This window comes from Vidua chalybeata, chromosome 3 (genome assembly GCF_026979565.1).
Source record: "Vidua chalybeata isolate OUT-0048 chromosome 3, bVidCha1 merged haplotype, whole genome shotgun sequence".
Classification (NCBI taxonomy): Eukaryota; Metazoa; Chordata; class Aves; order Passeriformes; family Viduidae; genus Vidua; species Vidua chalybeata.
The window spans coordinates 86,683,729-86,708,264 of NC_071532.1; the positions used below are offsets into that span (position 1 = coordinate 86,683,729).

The 24,536-nt window shown below is 35.7% G+C and overlaps 1 protein-coding gene across 1 annotated transcript in view; it reads left to right on the top strand.

Moving 5' to 3' along the window:
- The window catches only part of EYS (eyes shut homolog), a 723,820-nt gene that overhangs the window by 60,015 nt on the left and 639,269 nt on the right, over positions 1 to 24,536 (top strand). The window contains exon 7 of the mRNA XM_053938438.1: positions 12,172 to 12,331. Coding sequence (XP_053794413.1) covers positions 12,172 to 12,331 — 160 coding nt within the window. The remainder of the gene's footprint in view (positions 1 to 12,171; positions 12,332 to 24,536) is intronic.

The following is a 24,536-nucleotide window of genomic DNA, read 5'->3' on the forward strand; positions in this document are numbered from 1 at the left end:
AAGCTACATTAGCAACAAAGTGATAAAAGTATTATGCATGGTTCTGAGCAGCTGCTCCTTCTATGTACTATTGATTACAGCAGGAGCATTTTCAAAAGCTTTTTAGGTAATATGGTCTAATGCTGTGTTTCAGCAGTTTCCCATCAGATCAGTGCCAGGTCACATCTGTCCTGTCCTTGTGAATAACTTCACCAGACATTAAATTTCATGAAGATCTACTGCTGTGGGATCCAAACCCCATAACTCCCACAGAAGGCTGAAGGCCTTACTGTGGATTGCTTCTAGTAGTCAATGCAGCACACACATTTCACTGGTATTAAAAGGTTAGGAAAAGGATTAAATTTTCCAAAGTTGTCATGAATAGTGAAAACATAAATCCCTTCATTTTATTTGGGCTCTGAAGAAGATAAGATATGATGTTCACCTTGTTGGTTTCTAAAGCACAAAAAGACAACACTGCAGCTTTGACTCAGTTACAGAAATATGGTTATCATTTGGACATATAATTTTAACAGGTGAAAAACACAATTCTTGAACATGAGCAGATCTCCCTCTCTCAAAAAGTACTGATATTAAAAATGCTATTACTTACCATTAATTTATCGATTATTGCAAGAAGTCTGCTATTGAATTCCTCCTGATTTGCAGCTGCAATGTTGGAACTACTTCTAAGAATGAATATAGAAATTATAAAAGTTCTAAAGAAAATATAACATAGCACTTTCTTTTTTTTTATAACCATACCATAGAAAAGTTTTTAACTAATGCACTGGTTTGTCATATTTTATTATAAATAACTCCACCTACTGAGAAGACAGGGGGCACTGTTTTAAGAAAAGAAATAAATCAAAACAGTTTGAGCAGAAATCATACTTATACAATTACTGATGTGTGAACCAATTGCAGATTACAGCAGATTTTTATTCAATAAAACTATTTAACTACATTATTTTGACAATACAATAACCTGCTTCTTAAAAATATTTTTAAACATCTGCCCACAGATACACTTTCTATAGATTTTTTTGTTCTCCTGGCAACTTTTCTTTTTCTTAAATGGATTTTATAAGTGAAAAGTCGTGTTCTTGTTTTGCAGCTGATAGTATTTTCTCATTGCTTTTAATCTGATTGTCTTAAACAATTTATGGCTGTAGATAACTGCTTTCCTTATCTTTACCTGAAGACAGGGAAAATATGAGCAATGCCCAAAAGGCAAGTGATAGAGAAAAAAGAGCTGTTGTTTTTTTCATGCTAATCATACTGCTGCCAGATGCTAACCACCTCAGGGTATGGAGTGGCTTGAGTAGGGTTCACCCAGTGATTTAGAATGGCTCCAGTAAAGCCTCTGGCACAGACTGGGCTGTGAAAGCCGATAAAGAGAGTACACAAACAAGAAATCACTTGTGGATGTAAAGCTTTCTTCTAGGTCCCAAGGGTGGATCAGGTACCTTACTATCTATTTATCTCTAGTTTACTGGAGTTTACAAGCCTAGAAAGGAGCACAGTTTTGAAAACATGATAATGGGAAAGTTGAGGTATGAAAATTGTCAAGTCTTTGGCATACTAGCTGTCTTTACTTTCTAGGGAGAAACCACTGAATTGCATAAAAATGACAGAATTTACAGGTCACTTATGATTACCTACAGAAGTACATTTGAGGGACAAGAAAGTTCAGGTCTAAAGTGGTTGCTATGCACTCTCCCATTTGTGATCTGCCACACACTTCCTATAGGAAGGGCATGGAAATTAAAAATGCTTTCCACTTCTGGTAGGGTGCAAAAATACTTTTTTTTTTTTTTTTTTTTTTTTTTTTTTTTTTTGCCTAACTATGCTACAAGCAACTATCTTTCAACTTATATGGTCTGCATAGTATATCCAAGTCTATTTTGTCAATATGCCTTTCTCCCATCATCCTGACAGACCACTGATTCGTGTAAGGCTGTGTGCTTACAGCTAGCAAAGAAATTGAGTTATGTAGACACAAAAACTGAAGCTGAAAGATGAAGAGGAAGCAATGTCATTGTAAGGTCTATTTCCATTTGCCAGCACTACACTTGAGACAAGGTCTAAACAAATTATACATATTGCATGAACAGCAGAACTGTGTTGGCAAGCAAATGCACACTAGGGCAGCATTAAAGAAAGAGAAAACAATCTCTGTTATCATTCTGGGTTTTACCACTACACCTACTGTTGGCTATTCAAAGAAAATGTTTGAAATATCTCTGAGAAGCTGTACTGACACTTGCATGTGGAATTTTGTGTTGGAAAAATTGCCTGGTACCCTCAGAAAGAACAACAGCAAATGCTGCTGATTTCTAACTAATGTTCCTACAGTGCAGTGGAAGTAGATCCTGCTTTTAAGGGAGAGTGAAGCTAAGGAAAAAGAAGTAATGGTTTTAACTTCTACAAGTAATTTGCCTGGAGAACGCTGATTAATGATAACAGATCCATTCCTATCAATTCCCTTCAGAAAATTGTTCTCCAGTCACCAGAATTTTTGCTTTCTTATATGGACATACATTTAATAATGTTTATCTAATAGTATGATTCACTGTAAGAAGATACAAAAATTAATATAATAGAAAAGAGTGGTATCTAAAAACTTACCCTGCAGATGGCTCTGTGGTTATTCATGTTCTACTCTTTTGATCTCACATCCATATAATGGAGCCATAGATTTTATATTTGGAGCTTCATGGTGCATCTGAGCTATTTCAACAATAAACTGTGCACCAAGAGGATATATGGTTGAGAAAGTAAAATTATAAATATACATTAATAATCAGTAACGCCATGGGCCACACTGTTGTGGTTGAAGATAAAAACCCCAGCAAATATGTTCTACCCAAAGACTACTGTGCTCTCTAGCAAAGCAGGAGACTGTATACTAACAGAAAACAGTTTCTTTGGTGAAGAAAACAGTCTTCACCAAAGATAATATGTTCCTTCTGAGGCAATGTGGGAAGGAGGATAGAGGAGGGAACATCTCTTTCTCCTGTGATTTTTCCCCATGTCAAGCTGATTTGTGGCCTTCATTCAGCAGAACATGTACAGAAATTGCAATCAGGCAGACAGAGGTCCAGGCTTGACCCCTTCCAGATGAAGTTTGCCTTTGTGGGTGCAGAACCAGGCCCATCAGCCAGCTGTCAGGCTGGGAATCAAATTGCTTCTTTGTAAAAGAGCAGTGAGCAGTGCCAAACTCCACAGACTTGCCTGGAAAACCTTTGTGGAAAGTCCACTGCTCTGGTCCTCTTAGTAAACTTTTCCCTGAGAGGCCACTCTCAGTCCTAATGCTTTTTGATAATGCTTTATCCCAGAAGTCTGGCGGAACTTACAACCGAGAAGCAAAGCACCTCTATGCAGAATTGGCAATAATCTCCAAAATGGAGCTATGTCATACTGCTTAGATCTCACAGCCCTAAGAAGGCCTCTGTAGATACAGTTTGTGGTAACTGGGAGTGGGGCTGTGGCCGAGCCTCACCCCAAGCTGTGAACAGCAGGTGAGCAGCATTGAAAGCAATGAGACAATCACCAAAGGGAACAGAGTGCGCACAGATGCAATGCATGAACATGAGGGATATAAAAGGTTGGGCTAAAGAACAAAAGGAGCAAATGCTCGCAGCCTTCTGATATGATATGGTGCTACTCTGTATGGGTGGGTGCCTGAGGTCTTCTGATGTGGTATGGTGTTGCTCTGTATGGGCAAATGCTTAAAACCTCCTGAAGTTGCGTGGCGATATTCTGTGTACCATGGCCATCTCAACTGCGGCATGTGCTGGGGCATATGTGGCAACAGGCCTCCAACTTATTCTTAGAGAAGCCATTTCTGTTTATTGCATGAGAGGAGAAATAACTTCTAGATCACATATCCAGCACTAAAAGGCAATATAGCTGAGAGGAAATGTTACCTTTTTTAACAAATTCAGTTCTTTAAGAAAAATGCACTGGGGTTTTTTTAAAGTCCTCTGCACTGCATCTCTCACTGTTTGTTTTCTGAGTATAAAAAGCCATAAAGAAACAAATATTTAATATAATTGGTATATTATATATTAAAGCAGTTAGAGTGATAAAATTATTATGAATATTTATAAGAGCTCTACAACCAGTGCTAGAACCAATGAACATTGGCACTGTGAAGTCTACTGCTCTCAGATGGGATTTTTATACTTATGTACAACATATCAAATAGATTATTGTCATTTTCCTGTTTAAAAAAAAAAATCTACAGTCTCTCCTACTGTTTCTCCCCATGGACCATATGAGAACATTATAGTTTCATCTTTGTGAAGCCACTTTGCCACTATCATTAATTCTATTGATGTCTCTCCTGTGTTTGTCCTTCCAGCTGAGTGTTCAAAACAGCAGTAGTTCAAAGTCAGATACTTCCATTAGGGGCTAGTTTTACAAAAGTTAATTAGTCAATTTTCTTTCACACAGTAGCAGTAATTCTACAGAAGAGTTCACATAAATTTTAAAATATCCTAAACAGTTTTTTCCTTCTTCAGTGTTTAATTTGGACTTTATCAAAATTAATTTTCCTACTTTTTTTATTCTATTGAAATAAACACCATCAAAGCACCCCAGGTACATTTCATATGTGCTGCTAATTATCTCTGAGCTGTACAGAAGTTAATAAACAGTAGAAATCTTCATGTAATAAACTAAATGCCCTTCTTTTGAAGAGAAAATTTAAATGAAAAATATTTAGTTAAAACTGTTATCATCTTATCATTTCAGATATCTTTGTACAATGGATCTGAGTTTATATGGTAAAAGAGCATATAATTAAATATAAATGGACATCGAAGCACACCAGATGTAACCAACAGAAATATTCTGGTTTATTTTTAAATGCAACCTCTGTGAAGTTAGAATCAAGCCTGTGCTCAAGTTTAAACCACTTTTCAAAGACACGGAAATTCGCCAAATTTCTTCTTCACTGACTTCCCTATCTAATAAGGAGCTGGCCCCTTGAGATAAGGAAAATGTCTGTAGAAAGAGTCCATAAAATTTCACTCAGCCAATTCAGCAGTAGGTATTTCTGAAGCACATAACTTATAATAATTTTTTACCTCTTTAGTAATACCAATAAGATCAGACACACATTATCCATGTGCTGTATAAATTTGTGGTGTCTTTGGGAGCTGTTTCCAACACTGTACAGTAAGTTTCTAGCTTGAGCTTCTTGATGATTATTTTTCACTGTTCAATATTTGCCCTTTTGTCATCTGCTACCAAAAACTCAAAAAATGCACATTCTTGTCTTTTTATGTTATAATTACATATTAATAAAATTTCATTATTTTATGAAGTTATATGTAAAGAGAGATGGCACCTGCTCAAACGACACAAAAGATAACTTCATCTTCCTACCTTTTATATGAGATGTACATGGATAGAATTCTACTTTGGTTTACCCATAATTTTGTTTTACCCATATTTGAGAAATGAAAGCATATAATTTTTATTTAAATAATTAATTAATTCAAGTTGTGACATATTTCTGCTGAGACCCCTAATTGTTTTTACCTAAAATCAGGGTTTCATATGAAGGAGCACATCATATCAAAGATCATAGTATCACAGAATGGTTTGGGTTTGAAGTGACCTTCAAAGGTCATTTAGTACAAATCCCTATCAATGAGCAGGGACATCTTCTACTATGTCAGATTATTCAGAGTCCCATTCAACCTGACCTTCAATGTTTCCAGAGACGAGGCATCTACCACATCTCGGGCCAACTTATTCCAGCATTTCACAATTCTCATTGTGAAAAATTTCTTCCTCTTATCTAAACTGAATCTACCCTCTTTTACTTTACAAACATTATCCCTTCTATTGCTATATAACCTGCTAAAAAGTTTGTCCCCATCCTTCTTATAAGCCTTTGTCATGTTGAAAGGGGAGATTTTCTCGACCCTTGGTGTGGGGAGTTTACTCAGCCCTCAGTATTTAATTTGTCTGTTAGCACCCCGGAAAAGCCAAGACCCTTGTGTCCATCCTGTCCATCAGCATCCCATTATGGGGACCCTTCACTGAGCAGTCCAGCTAGATTGGAAAATGGCTTGATTGACTCATTGTTCTGGTTTGAAAGCAAAACCAGTGAGAGACTCTAAGTCAGAAATACAATTTATTGGGAAAAGAAAAAAAAACCGACAAAAATACATGCAATGATACAAAAGGAAGACCACTGACAAAGTCAGAATACAACCTGGCCAGCGTGCTGGTAGCAGTCCAAATTGGAGTGGCAGATGTGGTTGCTGTGTCTTCTCGGAAACCTATGGAAAGGCTGCTTTTCTGTCTAGAAATCCCTGGATTTATCCAGGTGGGAATGCCTAGCTTCTCTCCCTGGGTGGAGCATCTCACAATGGGCTGATGTTATTTTGAGTCACAAGGTGTGTTCTTAATCACCTGTTAAACAGAACTGGCTCCTGGAGAGTGCTATCTCTGAGTCATGTGGCAAGACATTGATGGGCCCTTTAACAGGAGATAAGGAAAACTGTCCAGATGCAACTGCTACTCGGATGGTAATAGGAAACATCTTGGTGCTCAGTCTTGGACACTCATTCAGGGGCACACACCAACAGCATGAGGGAGGCCCTTCAGCAGGCCTTCCCACCTTGTGATCCCTCACTGGGTCTTCCACTGCATTGAGTATGTTGCCTTTTGCCAGTGACTGCCAGTGCCTGTGAAGGACTCACACCAACAGCTCACAGACCAACATTCCTTATTAATATAAAATTGTGAAAGGTTAAGTTTCAAGGATTTTCAATGATAGTATCTGACTGCAAAAACATCTTCAAAGCAATACACAGAAAAGGTAAGATCTGCAATAAAAACATTCAACAAGGACAGAGTACAATTCTTATCCAATAGGTGTCCCTATGGGGGAGAAGACAGGTTCAACCTATTGACTGATCCTAGGAGTTATGATAGAGTCTTACCTAACTTTTCCTCCATTGTCTACTTGTTTTTATACTATCTCTCTATGTTTAGGTGGAGCTTGAGTAACTCTAGTCATACATACCTTTGTTACTGATTTGTGTAAAATTCTGTCACTTCACTTTTAAAGATACAGTAAAAAAAATAGCACACACCTTGGTGGGGCGGGGTCATATGCTGGAGGGGGATAACTTTGTTGTGAAGGTGCACAATGATCTTACAATCAGGCTATAATAAACCAAGTTCATCAGAGGAATGAGATTTTTCCAGAGTTGCTAGCTCAGCAGCAGGATATCTTTCCCTATCTCCCCTGGCTGACAGGTACTGTACAGTTTCTCAGCTGCAAAGCACCACCAAGTTCCCCTCCCTGCAAGGATTTCAACAGCGCCTGGCTGCAGTGTCTCCACTCTGCTCCACCCTCCATTCCACCCCCCTTAGCAGGTGCCTATAGTTCCAGTTCATGTGTATCGGGAATTATCATGGAATAGGTTTTGAGCATGCCAACTGCATTCCACCCAGGGAGAAATGATTGTAATTTACCCTATAATTGCCATACCTAACTTCTTTCAGGATGTGGGTATAACTTCTCAGCTTCCTCTAATTTTACAGCCAGTCATCTTTCCACAGTCCTTTTTAATGAAAGGTCACAGGAAGATCTTCCCAGAACCTTTTTTGCTCCAAACTGAACAACCCAAACTCTCTCACCCAGTCTTCTTAGGAAAGCTGCTCCAGCCCTCTGTAGCCCCCCATGGTGACCCACTCCTGTAACTTCAATGGCTTTCTTGTAATGAGGATCCCAGAGTTGGATGCAGCACTCTAGGCGGGATCTCACCAGAGCATAGTAGAAGAACAGAATTACCTCCCTTGACATGCTAGTCACTCTGCTTTTTATGCAGCCCAGGGTACATTTGGCTTTCTGGGCTGCAAGCACACATTGCTAGCTCATGTGTGGCTTTTCGTCTAACCTCCAACCCTCTCTACCAAGCTGTTGTCAATCCCTTTCCCCTTAGCCCATGTTAGTACCAGGGGTGTCCCCAACCAATGTGCAGGACCTTACATTTGGCCTTGTTGAACCTTGTTGTGAGTTCTCATGGACCCACATCTCAAGCTTGTTCAGCACCCTGTATGATGTCCCGTACTTCAGGTGTGTCACCTGCACTGCTCAGCTTGGTGTTGTCTGCAAATTTGACAAATATAATAAGTTAGGACCAATTAATTTTCTCTTTTAAGGTTTAAAGTCACTTATGTGCCCTGGTGTATTGTAGGTTAATTATCAATATTATAAAGTTTTAAGAGCTATCAGTTCAAATAAGAAAGTGAGTGAAACATTCTCCCCAAATAAATCCCTCAATCCACTAAGAAGCTACACTTGTTGGTTACGAGCTAAATTTTTATATATTTCTTGCAGTTATTTTTCTCATTGTGAGTGACTTCTAGAAATTCAGTTAGGAATGAACTTTATATACAAAAATATGTAAGCAGAATTTTTTTTTAAATTAAGTTAAGGATTTTATTTTCTTTATTTAAATAATTTTCAGAGCTCCATCAGTGCAGAAAAATAAAAATACTCTTTATTTTTAAGCATTTAGCCTAGCAGCATGTTCAGAGTTCTTGAAGCCTTTTTGTCACAAACCAGTCACTCTAGTTCCTAATGTTAAAAATACCTATAGAAAAATTTGAAAATAGAAACATTTCTAAGGAGGTACACATAACTCAGATTATATTTGTGGAATGGGGGGTAGCAGGGAGAAGTGGGCAAAGAAGGAAATATGAGCATAGGAATTAACAGCATAACAGAATAATGTAAGTTAAATCAAAAATTGAAAGCACTCATACCCAGTTTAATGCCTGAATTTTGGGTTGAGTTGGAATTTTCTCCATGTACTTTAAAAGGGGTAAAGAAATCTACACATGAACATCTTCATTTTGCAAACCATCTTACCAGGCAAGTGAAAACTGTGGAGGAAAAAAAGAAAGGTTATCATACCAGTATGCCATGGAGGTGATTACAATTAAGCTTGTTTGTGGAAAGTGCTGGCTTAAACATCCCTAAGACTTGTTCTTCAATTATCCTCAAAATGATTCAGGCATAGTCTGGAAATAGTCATTCAGGTCCTGAATGCTGTCTTGACAGCAATACCTTTCACTGCAGGTGCAGAAAAGTCACTTTCCTAGAGGAAAAGGAAAATGTAGTTTTCACAACTACAGTCATAATTCCATCTCTGAGAACAAATTTTTTTAAGTTAACATGTATCCACTAGAAATAGGGACTAGACTTCAGTGAACTTATTTGAAGTTCTTTCTTTCAGAATCGACTTAAGACATGGAAAGAAATAAGATACTGGCTAAACAGTTTTTACCAATAAATAGTAATGTTTAGTGACTGGGTAGGTAAAAGGTTGAGTCTAGTCAGGGAGAATTTCCAAATGGGTCTTCATGAAAAATACTCATAAAGGAGAAACTCTTATAAATTTGTATAGGTACAGTGGCAGAAAACATGAGATCGAGGAAAATGTATGCCCACTGCTGAATGAGGTGGATGACATCCAGTGTCTGTGCTCTGGTTTTCACTTATATTATGTGCTTTTAAATTTCCCAAGTCCTGTGCCAGGTGGAAAAATTTAGAGGAATGAAATACTATTAGTTAAAGAGAAATGCCAACCAGGACCATTAGGCAATGAAGGTATTTATAAATGTTCAAAGGGCTTGACAGGATACATCCATAGAAGATGAGAGAGTGGGCCAATGTAACCAAATCATGATAAAGTGTAGGTAGCTTCATCTAATACTGGCTTGCATTAGTAAAAGCACAGAGATCAGGTCAAGTTAAGTCATCAGTCCCTTCTGCTCAGCACTTGATAAGCTTCCTGTGTTGAACTTCAATGTACAAAAAATAAGACTGACAAAATTGTAACAAGTCTAGCAGAGAGCTATCAACATTGTGAAAACTTTGCAGCATATGAGGAAAGGGTGAAGGATCTGTCTTTGTTAAGCATTGAAAACAGAGAGCTGAATGGGGACATAATTATTTTCTTCATCTTCTCACTGGGTGATCACAATCAGGCTTGAGCCACATTTTTCTCAGAAGTGCATGACACTGGAGTGAGAGGCAACTGGCAGAAGTTGCAACAAAGGAAATTTTGGGCTAGGTAGTAAGAAGAAATTGTTCATAATATAGTGTGAGTGTACTTAAGTGCTGCAACAAGTTGCCCATAAAGACTGTGGAATTGTCATCCTTGGAGATGTTCAGACCTCAAGTAGACAAGATCCTGGGCAACCAGCTTGCATTGAAAATTTGACCTTCTCTGAGCAAGGAGTGGGACTCTATGACCTTCAAAGTCCTCTCTCAACCTAAATAATTCTGGAGTCCTATGAATGTAAAATATATTGGCATATAGGATAAATCATGTTTCTATAGGTTTGCCTGAGATAAGCTTTGTGAACTGACTAAGATAGACAAATCCATATATACAGTTACCTAAAACATGCCCTCTTGTTTTTACCTCTTATTACCTTTCACTTAGTAGTGTCATATTTAACCAAACATAACATCAAGGACAAGGACAGTACATAGCAGTGAAAGGTGTTCTGGAGATCGAGGGGAAGGAAATCAGGAAATGTCAGGGATGTGTGTGGGCATTGTCACAACAGAGTGATGCAGGAATAAAAATGCAGAAAATAAAAAGGAATATACAGCTACTGGAGAACATTGTGTTCTTCCAGGCCTTGGAAGATAAGTCACACTTATTCCATAGGCTATCATGCTCCTTTTACAGCTAGGTCACTTTGGAGATGGCAATCTGCTTTAGTTATCTGCTGTTTCAATCATTGAATGCAGAGACTCACAGTAAGGGATTTGCATCAGTGCAGTTCCCTTGAAGCTTTCACTTGACCACCTAAGTACTGTTCATTTTTACAAAATATATATGTCAGATAGGGAATCAGAGATTGCTGTAAAGGGAATGCTTAAAAGACTGAGAGGTAGGGCCAGCTTTAAACTTTAAAACAAACCTGAATGAATTAATTCACAAACAGCATACTTAATGCTACTAGTTTTGAAGATTGTTAGGCATTGTCAGTACACCTACCTACTGTTACTCTGTAACATTTGCATTCTAAATTCTCTGTGATCACTCAATGCTGTGGAGCTGGTACCGAAGGGTTAGTGCTGACGGCTGTGGTCCCTGGTGTACTTAACAACAAAGGTCAAGGTAATCTGTCTCATGAGCTCTTTGATGAGAGAAGTCATTACTGAATTGAGCTTGTCTTCTGTCTCCATCCTTCCTCTGTAGATTTGATGGTTTGCAATATTTTATCTCCCCCCAAGCACTCCCCCGCCCTTCAAAAATGATGGTCTCCTCCTGGTACTACTTGCCTTGGGGCTTTTACAGTATTTTTTTTTTTTTTGTAGTCAGCAATATATTCTGCCTATTTTCTGTGCTTTATGCTAATCTTGTTCTTTGGCTACTATCTTTTTACTTGTATGAGTCACTACAATGCATCTTTCTGTCTTTGGTGGTCATGTGCACACATACTCACGTAAAATGTTTGTGCATTGTGAATCTGGTATACCATTCCAGTGTTCTGAAATACTTGCATGCTACTGTTGGCTATACTGTTTTATTGCCCTTCTAATGGGATCCAAGGCAAGTTTCTATTAATTATATTTAATCAGAGCACTTGTATGAGTTTCACAGGACTCTTTTGAGAAGCTAATATAAGCTTCAGATCTTCCCATTTCCTCTGAACAAATAATTTTGATTTATTTTATTTGACAGAGTCTGCATGTGTAACAGAAACCCTGAACTGTTTTGTGATTACTAGTTGGTGACAGTGTTTGTCTTTCAGGCTTTGTTATCATCACTGCCCAATTTCTCCCTCATGTCTACCCCTTTAAAATCTTTTTGCACACTCAGTTCTCCTGTTCGCATTTTTATCCCTTACAGCCAGTAATTCAGTAATTATCTCACCATTTCCCCCAACTCATATCCTTTTTTCCCCACAATTTTTCAACAGACATGGTAGATGAGTTTTGCCTCTCAACTGTTTTATCGTCTGCAAATATAGGCATGAGGAATAGTCTCAACTGAGTGCAACACTCTGCATTCTACCACACCTTTACTCAGTAGTAAAATACAAAACCCAAAGAAAATTCTACAAACTTTCACATTGCATTTTTATTTTGAGTTTTCTGTGTTTGTTTGTTTGTGTGTTTGTTATATCTAGTGCCTCTGTGCACCTGGATGGACAGGAGAATTTTGCCAATTTGCTGAAAATGCATGTTTAATTTACCGAAATAATTGTTCTGATGGAGCAACTTGCATTGATATGAGTCAACTGAGAGAACAACCTTTGTTTCAGTGTTTGTGTCCTCGTGATTTTACAGGTAAGACATATAGAAATCATGTAGATGCAAATCATCTAGTTTAATTTCCTTTTAAATATACAAATATAAGTATGCTGTATTAAAAAAAAAGGGATGAAAAAGTATTTGGAGAGTAATCACACCTCTCTGCATTTTCTGCATTTCTCTGCTGTGATGCCTATAAAATCTGAATGGAATTAACAGATTACTTTTGAATCTTCCAATAAAGGTTACAGTAAGAATAGTTCTAGAATTAGCTTTAGCTTCAGTTTAAGAGACTAAGTGTATGTCTACATATAAAAGTTTTGCATGTGAGCTATATGTCTGACATCTAATTATAGTTCCGGGATATCTAATTAATGAGAGAAATGGGGTTCAGGAAATTTGTTAGTTTTTATCAGCCTGTATTTACTCAGGTAACTTTACTTAGCTTTTGAGAGCGGAATTCCACCTTCTATTTAAATACCTTAGTGGACCACCAGTGATTTCTAAAATTTAATTTGGTGTGGGATTAACTGATTCATTTTACATAACTGAAGCCTAGTCTTTGAGGTTCTCTGTATTATCAGTAAGTCAGTTTTTTAAAGAGGGATTATAACCACTGTGTCAGATATTTGTTAGTGATTGACACAATTTCTTCAGCAATATTTCTCTTTTAATTAGATACAAAAGAAGCCTAAGAAAGTAGCTTATATTAAACACACATGTTTTTTAAGTGGCAAAGAAAATAATTTCTGATTTTTCCTTCAGCCTTATCCTTTAAATAGAAGCTCATTGAAGCTGGATTCTAAAATCCTTCACTAATCTTTGTCTACAGAGGGAACTGAAAGAGAAGATACAAATGTGATTCACTGCAGGTTTAGGTAATATTATGGAAAGAGATATTAACCATATGTACATTGATTTAAAGATAAGTGCCAGAAATATTAAGAGAAATTTAAAAATAATTTGAAATATAGGAACAATATTTTTTACCCAAAGAATGAAAATTAATTTAATCTAAAGAACTGATGGCAATACACAGAGAAAACAGACTTTAAATCTACTACCATTGAAAAAGAAATAATAGTTTAATAACCCAGAGTTTATCTATCAACCTTTTTTTTTCACTTCTCCATTATTCCCTTTAGGATTTTATTTTTTCAGTCTATTTTTTCAGTTTTTAAAAATTGGTGCAACACCTATAATTATGTATTTGTGAATAACAGTAATGTTTCAGTATAATACTTCAAAGCTTTTGAGATAATTTAAGGTTTCTAGTGTACAATATTACCATGAAACAAGTTTAACAGGTTACAATAAATGGCAATAAATATATGCAATTAATAGAATTAAACATTGCCAAATACTGAGTCATGACTGAATTCAAGTGGAAACAACTTTGTTGTTCAGGGACATCTTGCTATGAGGCCAAGATTCTTTTTTTGCGAATTCTTGTTGTGAGGGGTTCTACATATTGCAATAGAATTTTTATTTTTTAAATTTTTCTGCTTTGTAATAACCAGTTACTTCTTCAGTCTTTATCCATTAAAAAAAAAAAATGTTTATACCTGTTTACTGTTTAATTTATGTATTTGGAAAGGGTAAGACTGAAGGAAAATGTAGTAGCAGTTTTGGTACATCTACGTGACTCTGAATTAAATAGTTTCTGCAACCAGAAAGGCTATTTAGTTTCACATCTACTGGTTCTTAATTGTGTTTTTAAATTATAATCACTACAGCTGAAGCTTTTGCATTAATGTTCAAATCATGTTTGGAACATCTTAGGGAACACAAAATATGACATGAGGTAACATTCTCAGCTGTGAAAAACAGAACTTTGATTTAAAAAACTAATAAACCCACTTCAATTTGGTTCCATACTCTTTAATAAAACCTTGTAGAAATTTAATATATACACATGAAATTTTAAACTATAGTTTTTATTTCTGTTTATATGTAAAAAAAAATTGAGTCATTTACTCAGAAAGTAAATGTTAAGTTTAAATGGTCATAGAATAAAGGGTTATAATATATAGTTATTTTTGTTTAATAGGTGTCATTATTTTTGTGCTTTCAATTTCTTTCTACTGTTAGTTTCTTATTTTCATTTTAATTTTTCTCTTCTCTGAAAGTTGATAAAAACCTTCAAATCTACAACAGTGCTTGTAAGTAGTATCTTGAAAACATTGAAACCATCCATATCGGCAATTTCTCAGGTCCTGCACAGTAGACCAATTGTCCTTGAATAAACTTTCTCTAATTTATTGCTATCTTTCCTTGTGTGTAGAGCAATTATATTGGCAAGAATTGATTTGGCATGATAGACACTTCATTCTTATTTCACAGAAAAGTCCTTTAATTAAAATAATCTTACTACTGCTAAAATAAACTGAATCCCAAGAAAACTCACTAACTGGAGTTTAAAGTACTACTTCAATTGCATATTTTTTCCTTATCTTAAAACTTTTTATAACACTCATTAAGATTGTTCATAGATTTATCCACAATTTATTTTTTCTCTTTCATTGTTTTATTGAGACAGATCTTCTAATTTCTACAGGTATATGGGAAATTTATATAAACATGCTTTGATGGAGATTGCCCTATTGAACTGTGCAGGACACTTGAAACAGTATTCTGTAGAAGGTATCTCTGGTGCCAGAATAACTAATGTCCTAGAGAACAAGATATGGGATATAAAAGTTCCTGTATCTTTCAAAGTCTAGTTAAGGCAATGCTTATACTAGTGAACAAAAAAATCACATGGCCTAATTTTAATCCTTCTCTCTGGTCAAATGCACATTTTTTGATTCTTTTGTTCTCAAGGATACAGTGGCGACATATTTTAACCTTGGTGGGCAGTTAAGTATCGAACATCTGGTTGTTCACTCTTCCCCAGTGAGGTGTTGGAAAGAATCAGAAGCACAAAAGTAAGAAAAGTTGAGATAAAGATAAATCATTAGGTCAAGCAAAAGCTATTCACATAGGTGAAGCAAAATAAGGAATTAATTCAATACTTGCTGTTAGCAGGCAAGAGTTCAGCCATTTCTAGAATATTTGGGGAAGGTCTCTATTTCATGTCAAAGAAATAGACATGAGTGATAATCTCCTAAGTCTCAAAACTCAAACAGATAAAAAGAATAGTACTTTTTTCCCCACAGCTCTAATCCCTATCGTAAAGGTGAGCAAGTAAAGGAATTTTTGAAGCATCATGGGAGGTCCCTATATTACAGGAGCATACTGGAATTACACATCAGTATCTGTCTCAGCAACAGATGCTGCCATTTTAAGCTTTGTTCATTGCACTCTATATGTTATTGTGATTGTCACCTCTGAAAGAGAAATGGTTAGGGCACATAGATCCCAAATGTCAATGACCATGAAGTGAAATAATGGAATAAAAGAAGTCACTTGTTAAGTAGTGCTACAGGAATTCACTCAGAATACTTACATTCATAGGTGAATAAAAAGGGAACAGCCTGTTACTTTTCAGAAGACTCAGTTTTTTATTAAAGAAGAACTTTCAGAGATAACTGACAGAAAGCAATAATAACAACCAAAGCACTTCTCATTCTAATCCTCTTCAGCAGACACCCAGAAACCTTACCTGCTTTTTAAAATGCCTTTTAGGAGGTGTGTCCATATAGCATTAGTTCGGGTGAAAGGAAAATGGTTTTAGATAGTCTGTTCCTTTAACTTTTCTCGCAATGCAGCTCTCTCCCAATGCCAGTAAAAATCTAAGAAAAAATATGAGTTACACTGACTCTATAAGTCAGAAGGATAGCATGTACTAAATTGGAAGGGCCCCACAAAGATCACCATGCTCAAGTCCTGGCTCTGCACAGGACCACACAAAAAATCACACCACCTGCCTGAGAACATTTTACAAATACTTCTTGAGTGCTGTCAGGCTTGGTGCTGTGACCACTTCCCTGGGGAGCCTGTTGAAGTGCCCAGCCACCCTTTGGTGGAAGAACCTTCTCCTGATATTCAACCTAAACCTTCTTCTACTCAGCTTCATGTCTTTTACTTGAATTCTGTCACTGGTCACCACAGAGAAGAAATTGGTACCTGCCCCTTCTCTTCCCCTCCTGAGGATGTTGAAAATCACATTTAGGTCTCCCCTCAGTCTCTTCTGAACAGACAAAGTGATCTCAGCTGCTCTTCATATAGTTTTCCTTCTAGGCCCTTTCATCTTATGGCCCGTCTTTGGATGCTCTCCAACAGCTTTATATCCATCTCATATTGTGGTGCCCAAAACTGCACCCAGGACTGAAGGTGATGCCTCACCAGAAAGTGTGTTGCAAGGACACTGATCCTTACTAAGACCCCTCATTTAAGATGATAGCATGATTAATTAACATGAAAACACAACAGTTTCAGTCCATCTAGGGCATTCAACAGTACTAATTGTCATGAAAGGATAGAAAAATAAACAATGTAAAAATAAAAAGGACACATTACCCAAACTGGCATAATATTTAATTCGAAGCAGATAAACTCCCGGACAATAAGTGAGAGCTAGGGCTAATGTCTGATGTTGTAGCATACTTGCAGTTACTCCAAGCCAACTATGATCTACAGTAGTTCAAGTCAAGAATTTTTTCTCAGGTCTTGATTTCCACACAAAATACTAAAGCTATTGAAATTTTGTGCTGGAAATACTTCTATTATTTTGGTATGCAGCAATCGCATGAAAAGCCAAAAGACTATAAAACACATTCTACGTGAAAATTCAAGGAGAAATGTAATATCAGTATTTAAGTTCTGCCTGCTTTTAAAATGGAACAAAATCCTCCCAGTGCAGGCAGATATTTATAGTGTGTTCATGTTTCCTAACAGTTCAGTTTCTGGTTTAATTTGCTGTGCACAGTGTATTTTGCCCATTTGGGTAAGTAGGAATTTTGATGGAATTTTTGTTCATTAAGAATAGTTATGTTTACCTTAAAGATGCTGTTGTTTTTCTAAGAATCATGACTGTATCAAGGTCTGGATTTCTAAGCATATAATTAGTAAAGTTCTCAACTAGAAGACATGCTTTAAAATACGCCCTTAAACTTGGCATATGGAATCCTTCAGAGAGCTACATCTGCTCATGAACTCCAAAAATGTCTTTCACTCACCTCTATCAAGCTTGTATTTTTTAAGAGAAGTACATGATACTTGACTTTCTTGGACTATTAATCCAGAACTCAAACTAAAGAGGAATTTTACATAATTGACTGAATATTTTAAATGTAGAAAAGTTTCAGGGACATAGCAGGAGTGTTTCCTATTCACAATGTATTCCTGTGAAAGTCTGACCTCAAGTCCAGGTGCATGTTACATAGTTTACCATTTTATTCTCCTGCTTCCCACTTCCTACCAACCTACCATGCCTCATTTTCTTAAGGCATATAACTCAAAGATTTACCTGTCAAGGAGTTAGAACTGTGCTGATTTGCTTTAGTTTGTCTGGCTCTTCTGGGTTTACAGCTATTGATGTCTATCTTTTCCTTTTTAACTCATCTTTTCCTTTTTTACTCATTCATAGTAAAAATTAAAAGGTTTTTTTCTTTTCCTCTGTGAATAGTTTGTAAGTCTCTTATTGAGAACATCACTGTATTATTCATTCTTATTCCCAAATATATAAATCTGCTGTTAGTGACAAGGGAAACTGTAGCTTTCTCTAAACATTCTGAGAAGTAGCTGGATAGATAGTGAGCATTCAAATAGCTATATATCACCCTGAAAAAAGCATCACATCATCAACAGAAAACATGAGGATTGTAGGTCTTTTATGCAAAATCAGTCAAAAAGTCTTCTGAACCTGAAGTGCTTAAATTAAGATTTACTATAATAACCATGGAGACATTATTTTCTGCCTTCTCAGCTGAACCTGTGCTTACTCGGCCAAGTACACAGTTTCAGACCTTGCCAAGGTACAAAAACTGTCAACAGCATTATAAATCACCTATCACACTAATGGGTTTAAAACATGATAAGGTGGGCAGTGTAGATAAAATTATAGCATGTTTAAACGTATATAATGCATTGGAAAGATGAATAATGCTATAGTGTTGATCTTGTGACTGTTTTCATTACAAAGCTCATCTCTGTAGCTCTGTTTTAGTTCTTTAAAAGACCTCAGACTTACATCTTTTAGCTTTGAATATCAAATTTCCTCTTTAAAGTATGGCTATCCAGGCAAAACCTATATTGCTTCCTTTTTCTCAGATACAATGTACAACATCATTAGCTGGCATAGCCTACTGTGTCTCCACTGAAGCTGGAATGATGTTAATCTATGAACTAAATAATCTAGACTTTCTTATGCTGTATTTCTACCTTTGTGCTCAGTAGTTGTTCCTTCTATTAAAAAAAAAGAAAAAAAAACCCAAACGCGTTCTGTTGAAATATGATATACAATACCATTTTGTTAAAGACTTAAAGCATGACTTCAGCTTTGTTAATGATGTCTCTTATATTGTATATTTTTCTTATCAAATGAGCAGACTTCTTAGGCACTTCAAGAACTATCTTTTTTTTGGTTTTGTTTATTTGAGTTTTTTAACCCGAATCACATCAGAAACTTACATTCAGCAACAACTTCTATACTTTGGTCCTCACTCTGGGACTCTCTGAATTGCTGAGGTTTACTTTTTCTGCAATATATTTGCCTCCATTTCTATTTACTGAATAGAGGCAATATATTTGCTTCTATTTCTATGTATGTCTCACTTTAGAAATGTATTCCTTCAAAATATTTGACTTTAGATTTTTTTTTATGACACCTTTCTCCTCAGCATTTGCCACCAATTTAGTATAAACTCTGTATAGGAGATTTAATTTATATTTTAGATCAGAAAATTTAAGGTAAGAACATTAAATAATATTGAATTTCCATCAGAGTGCTGTATGCAATCCTATAGCCCTCAGCACAGGAAGGACACAGAGCCAGTACAGAGGACTGGAACAATTCTGCTATGAGGACAGGCTAAGAGGGTTAGGGTTATTCAGCTTGGAGAAAAGAACCTCCAAACACCTTATTGAGGCATTTCAATACTCCAGCTTACAAAAAAATTAACTGAGGAGGAGCTTTTAACAAGGGTCTGTAGCAATGAGAAGGGGTAATGGCTTTAAATTGAAAGAAAATTTCAATTTAATAAATTTACACTACACATAAGGAAGGAATTTGTCAGAATGAGAGTTGTGTAGCACTGGTCCAGGTTACCCAGAGATATGATAGATGTCCCGTCTCTGGAAGCATTCAAGGACAAGTTGGAGCAACCTGAGTTAAAGATGTCCCTGCTCATTGCAGGAGGTTTTGACTAAATGATCTTTAAAGGTCTCTTGCAACCCAATCTATTCTATTATCCCACGATCAATCTTTATGTCACCCACCCAAATTTGGACTGTTGCCTCGGTGCACTGACATTTATCTTTACTCCAGGCCCATAAACTATTATCTTATTCTCAATCCAGAATCCTTGTATCTAAATAATTAGACTCAATTTGCCAAGGAATATTTTCTAAAACTTAAAAAAGCTCCACCTCCTCTCTGGAACCCAAAAGTGATGTTCAAACATCTTCCAGAGAGCAGCGGGACCTGCAAATATGGTGCTTTTTTATCCAGGCTAGGTAGGATGCTCTTTCTGTAATCTGCCCTCTCTCAGTGGGTGTCTCTGTGAATGACTGTTCTGTATTATTTTACATTTCACTTAGGATGAGTGAAAAAGGATCAAGCTAGATGAAATTGCTGTGTTCCAGGCATGAAAATTGCTTTGCATATTCTCCTAATAACCTGTTGTGGATTTTTATATGAACCAGATTTTTAAATGAAACATATAAAGGGCACTTTGACCAACAACAAAACAAATAAACAAACAAAACCTTCACAAGAGATTCTTTGAAGGAGAGGTCTGCAAAAGACTTTGCCACGAGATGAATCTTTATGACCAGATTTTCAGCTAAATCCTGAATGCAGAAAGGACAGATAATCTATTAAGTGGTCAAAAGTCTAATTGCATGTTCCAGAATAATTAATTCATTTAAGAGCCAAGGTTATTAAAATACCTCTCAAACATATTTAAAGACATTCTGTAAAAAGTAACTCAGCTAAAGACTGTGCTTAACCAACAGTTGCAGAAGAACTTTCAGAAAGGACTATTCCTAAGTGCCCTTAAATGATTTTACACATACATATATATACATATATATATATATTCCTAAGTGTCCTTAAATGCATTCTAAACCAGGAGAAGGTAAAATTTTAAATGCATATTTAACATTTGACCATGTATAATTCATGCAGTAGTTGACAAATGCACTAAGTCATAAGCTGACTGTGGTCAGTGGAAGTCTTTTTGATCTTTTCAAAAAGCTTTAAATTCAGGTCCATATAAATAAATTATGACAGCTGGTAAATTTTGAGAATAAGCATAATAATGTTTACTTGAACTGGAAAATGTTCCTATTATACTTTGTATCCCCTTAGTCTCTGAAGCTGGGACAGTACCTAATGAACCTAGGTGTTTTACTTTGGCTGCTTTACCATATGTATGTCATGTATGTCTTTATGTTGAAAAGGTTATGTTGCTTTACCAAAAAAGGAAATAGTTTTCTAGAACATTGGCCCATGATATGGTATAAATATGCCTAATCATTTACACCTAATCAAAATCTAATCAGACTTAGTGCATGATAAGTTCTACTCTTGGAATTGCTATCTCCAATCCTAGTAAATTCTTGTTTTTCATGAGCTAATGGAAACTATCCCCTTTATATGTTAATTAGAAAATTTGTGTCATTATAAAATTATGACTGCATTGTTCTTGGGTTTACTTTATTTAATTTCTTTCTCTCAGAAGAATAACTCTTCTTCACAGGGATTTGTGAAACACCATCCTAAAATGGAGATACAAAGGAATTTTGGAAGTAAAATAACAGAAAAAATAGAATTAAGCCTGCGAATTTCAACAAAATAAATATTTTTAGATTATTTTTCAAATGCCATTGTAGATAAATATGTTCCTTCTGATGCCAGCTGCCATTTCAGATGGCTGTATCATTTTTAATTTTTTTTTCATTAAATACAGGAATATGGTAGTGATAATCAATGAATGAGAAATTTCAGTATGATGTACTTTAGAAATCTAAAATTTAATAATTTAGTCTAGACAACTATAATTTAGTTGTCTAGATTTCATCTACAGCTGGGGAAGATTTTCCAGTTTCAAGTTTCCTCAATCCACCTATAGCAAAAATGCTTCCACCAATGAGAGCAATAACATGATCCTTTCTTCAATGTTTAGCTGTAGATAAAATATTTTTTTTATCAATATACAATTATATTCTGTTCTAAGAAGACTGAAAAACCACATATATTAATCTTAAATAAATCTTCATTTGAATATTTATGCTTACTAGTTTATAAAAGAGTTCTTGCTAATGTCAAAACCAAGTCATTTAAGCTTGATTGTTCAACTGTCAGGCAGAACTTTGAAAGCCTACATGTGTGAATGCCAGATCAGTTTTTTATTTCTGCTATTTTTAAATTATTTTCTCATTCACTGAAATTACTTTACTTAGAAAACCACAAAGATTTATCCCTATACCTGGTTTTATCTAGGAATAGATTTACTGCACAGTTCTACACAGTTCCAAGGGAAAATAAGGAAATATTCAGAATCCATGGAAATCTATCTAGTGGTTCCAATAAATATTACTGTAAATGGATTTAGTGTATTTGGAAATAAATAAATAAATGTAAAGTTCCAGGAAATGGAGTAAAACGTGTAATTTTTAAGTGCTTATAATGTCTGTACCAGGCTTGTCACTCTTTGATCTCTTTAGGTTACATGGAAAGAGCTGAGAATTTGAGAGGGCTCCACTCATATGACCCTTTTTGGATTGAGTTCAGGATGAGACAAATCATACAATAAAAGTGGAATTTTTCATGACCTGTAATGCAATGGCATGGATGTAAAAGCCAACATGTCAGAGAGTGAACCGTAACTGCCCATGAGCAAAATTTTTTCACTTCCTACTAGCTTCTTTGTTTGAATGGTTTAAAAGTAATGGTTCAGTGATTATTTCAGCATGTGCACATGTGTGTACATATGCAATAAATCTAATTGGGTGTTACAGCTGCCTTCAAAGTCAGGGAACAAAAAAACATACAAAAAAAAAGTCTTGAGTTGTAGCTTCATTAAATTACTTTGGAAAATAAACATTTAAAAATAATTATGATACAATCCAGTACTTGTGCACTGAAGAGAAGTGTTAGGTCATGTATTCTTTTTCTTTGATAAACTTGTTACCACACGACATAGCAAATTTAAAAAGTTTACATTTTTATGGCAGATCATCTTTATACACTCTATATTAGCACATTGGTTGTTACACAATTTCTGAAATAAAAGAGAAGAATATTAAATTGAGAGTGGAAGTACAAAAATACACTAGAGCAGACTACAAAAATAGAAGATCACATAAAACTAAAAATATCTCTAGCAGCTGTAAGTGCAGCCAAAGTCTGAGGGAATGCAGATTCTGTTTCATAGGTTAAAATTTTTGGGTCAATTAAAAATGAAACACACTAGAAATGCTGGCTTTACTACACTGTGCAAAATAGAATGCAACTGTGAGTTATAGTCTTTTTAAGAACCCTCAGGGACATATGTGATAAAGTCAGACTTAATGGTACGTAAGGCTTTCAATGATTCTGTTATGTTGAAAATCTTTGTTATGTGCAGGGTAGAGGCACATCATATATGCACCTAAAGCCAAAAATGTATTGATGACATAACTGAAATATTAAAATTAAAATCATTATCAGGGCAAAATTAACTGCTGCAGAAAATGAGTGGAAATGCAGTTTCAACACAATTTTTATTTTCTGTCCCTTTTTATGATATTATTCTCACCCTTTACCCTCCTCCTCCAGATCGTAAGGTCAATGGTTTCATAGTGCTGCTATTGGAAGCAATGTGGCAGAGTGTATAGTCTTTCACTGGAAGGAATGTGATATTCATACTGGTGGTTTCTTCTTCATCTCCAGGATCCATTTCAGGATCTTGGGGTCATTTCTATTTGTCCACTTGCACATTTTTTCCATTGGACTGTAGTTCTATCTTAGATCTTAATTTACATTTTATGGTAGGTCTAACGTATATTAAATAAAATTTGTGGTTTTTATTATCATTCAGATCAGTTTTGTCCAGCTAGAGGTCTTCATTCTTTAACTGGGCACTGGTGACTTGCCTATTATTATGGGGTCTCCCATCTCTGATCACTGCAGTGCTCCTCACATCACATCCTCTGTCCCTACTTGTCAAGGTCTCTTATTATGGTACTAGCCTTCTATTTGTATACAGCACTGCAGTAAGCTAGTAAATGCAATCGTACTTATAGCATCTACTTGTTCTTATTTATTTAAACTTATAGTTATTCCATGTAAAGATAAAAAAACTAAAGCAAATCAGAAGAAAAAGCTATTGTCACAATTAGACCAAGTAAAACATCACTGCAGGAAGGTCTGATGACCCTCAGTTCTTGCAAATTCAGTGCAAAGGTTATGTTCTATTGCTAGAAAAGGCAGTGTTGCTCTGAACGGCTATGGGGAAAAAAGCCCTCAGCTTACTTTTAGAATTTATATTGAATTTGACACTTTTCTTTCTTCTGGTCCCAAAGTCCATTTAAAGGATTCCTCACTCTACTGATGTTTTTTCAACAATGTTACATTTTAGTCTTTTTAGAATTCTTTGGTGAATTTTACCAGAATTAGGTTATTTGTGGTAATGTATTTAAATATACTAATAAGCTTATTATCAGGTATAGACATAAGTACATTAATTCATCTGTTTCTTAGCTGGCTGGTATGAACCACAGAGCTATGTAGTTGTTTTAGCTAATCATGGATTCTAAGGTAACAAATACACGAATGACAAGCAAGGTATATTCTTTCAGGTTTAGTGTGTTAATGCAATTAAATGTCCCATCCCATGGTACACAGACAATGGAAGTTGGAAGCTGCATAAAAGGAACATAGAGAGATTACATGTGTGCATATGGAGTTAGAAAAGCTAAAGATAAGCTGGAAATTAAAAGAGCAAGAATCAAGGAGGAAAAGAAAGTTTCCTCTAAATATATTGGAAGTAAAAGAAAATTAAGGAAAATAATTAAACCATTTCACTTTTAAGAACATATCTTTAGGTAAATAATGTATAAGGTCATTTACAAAAATAAACAGTGCAACAGTAGT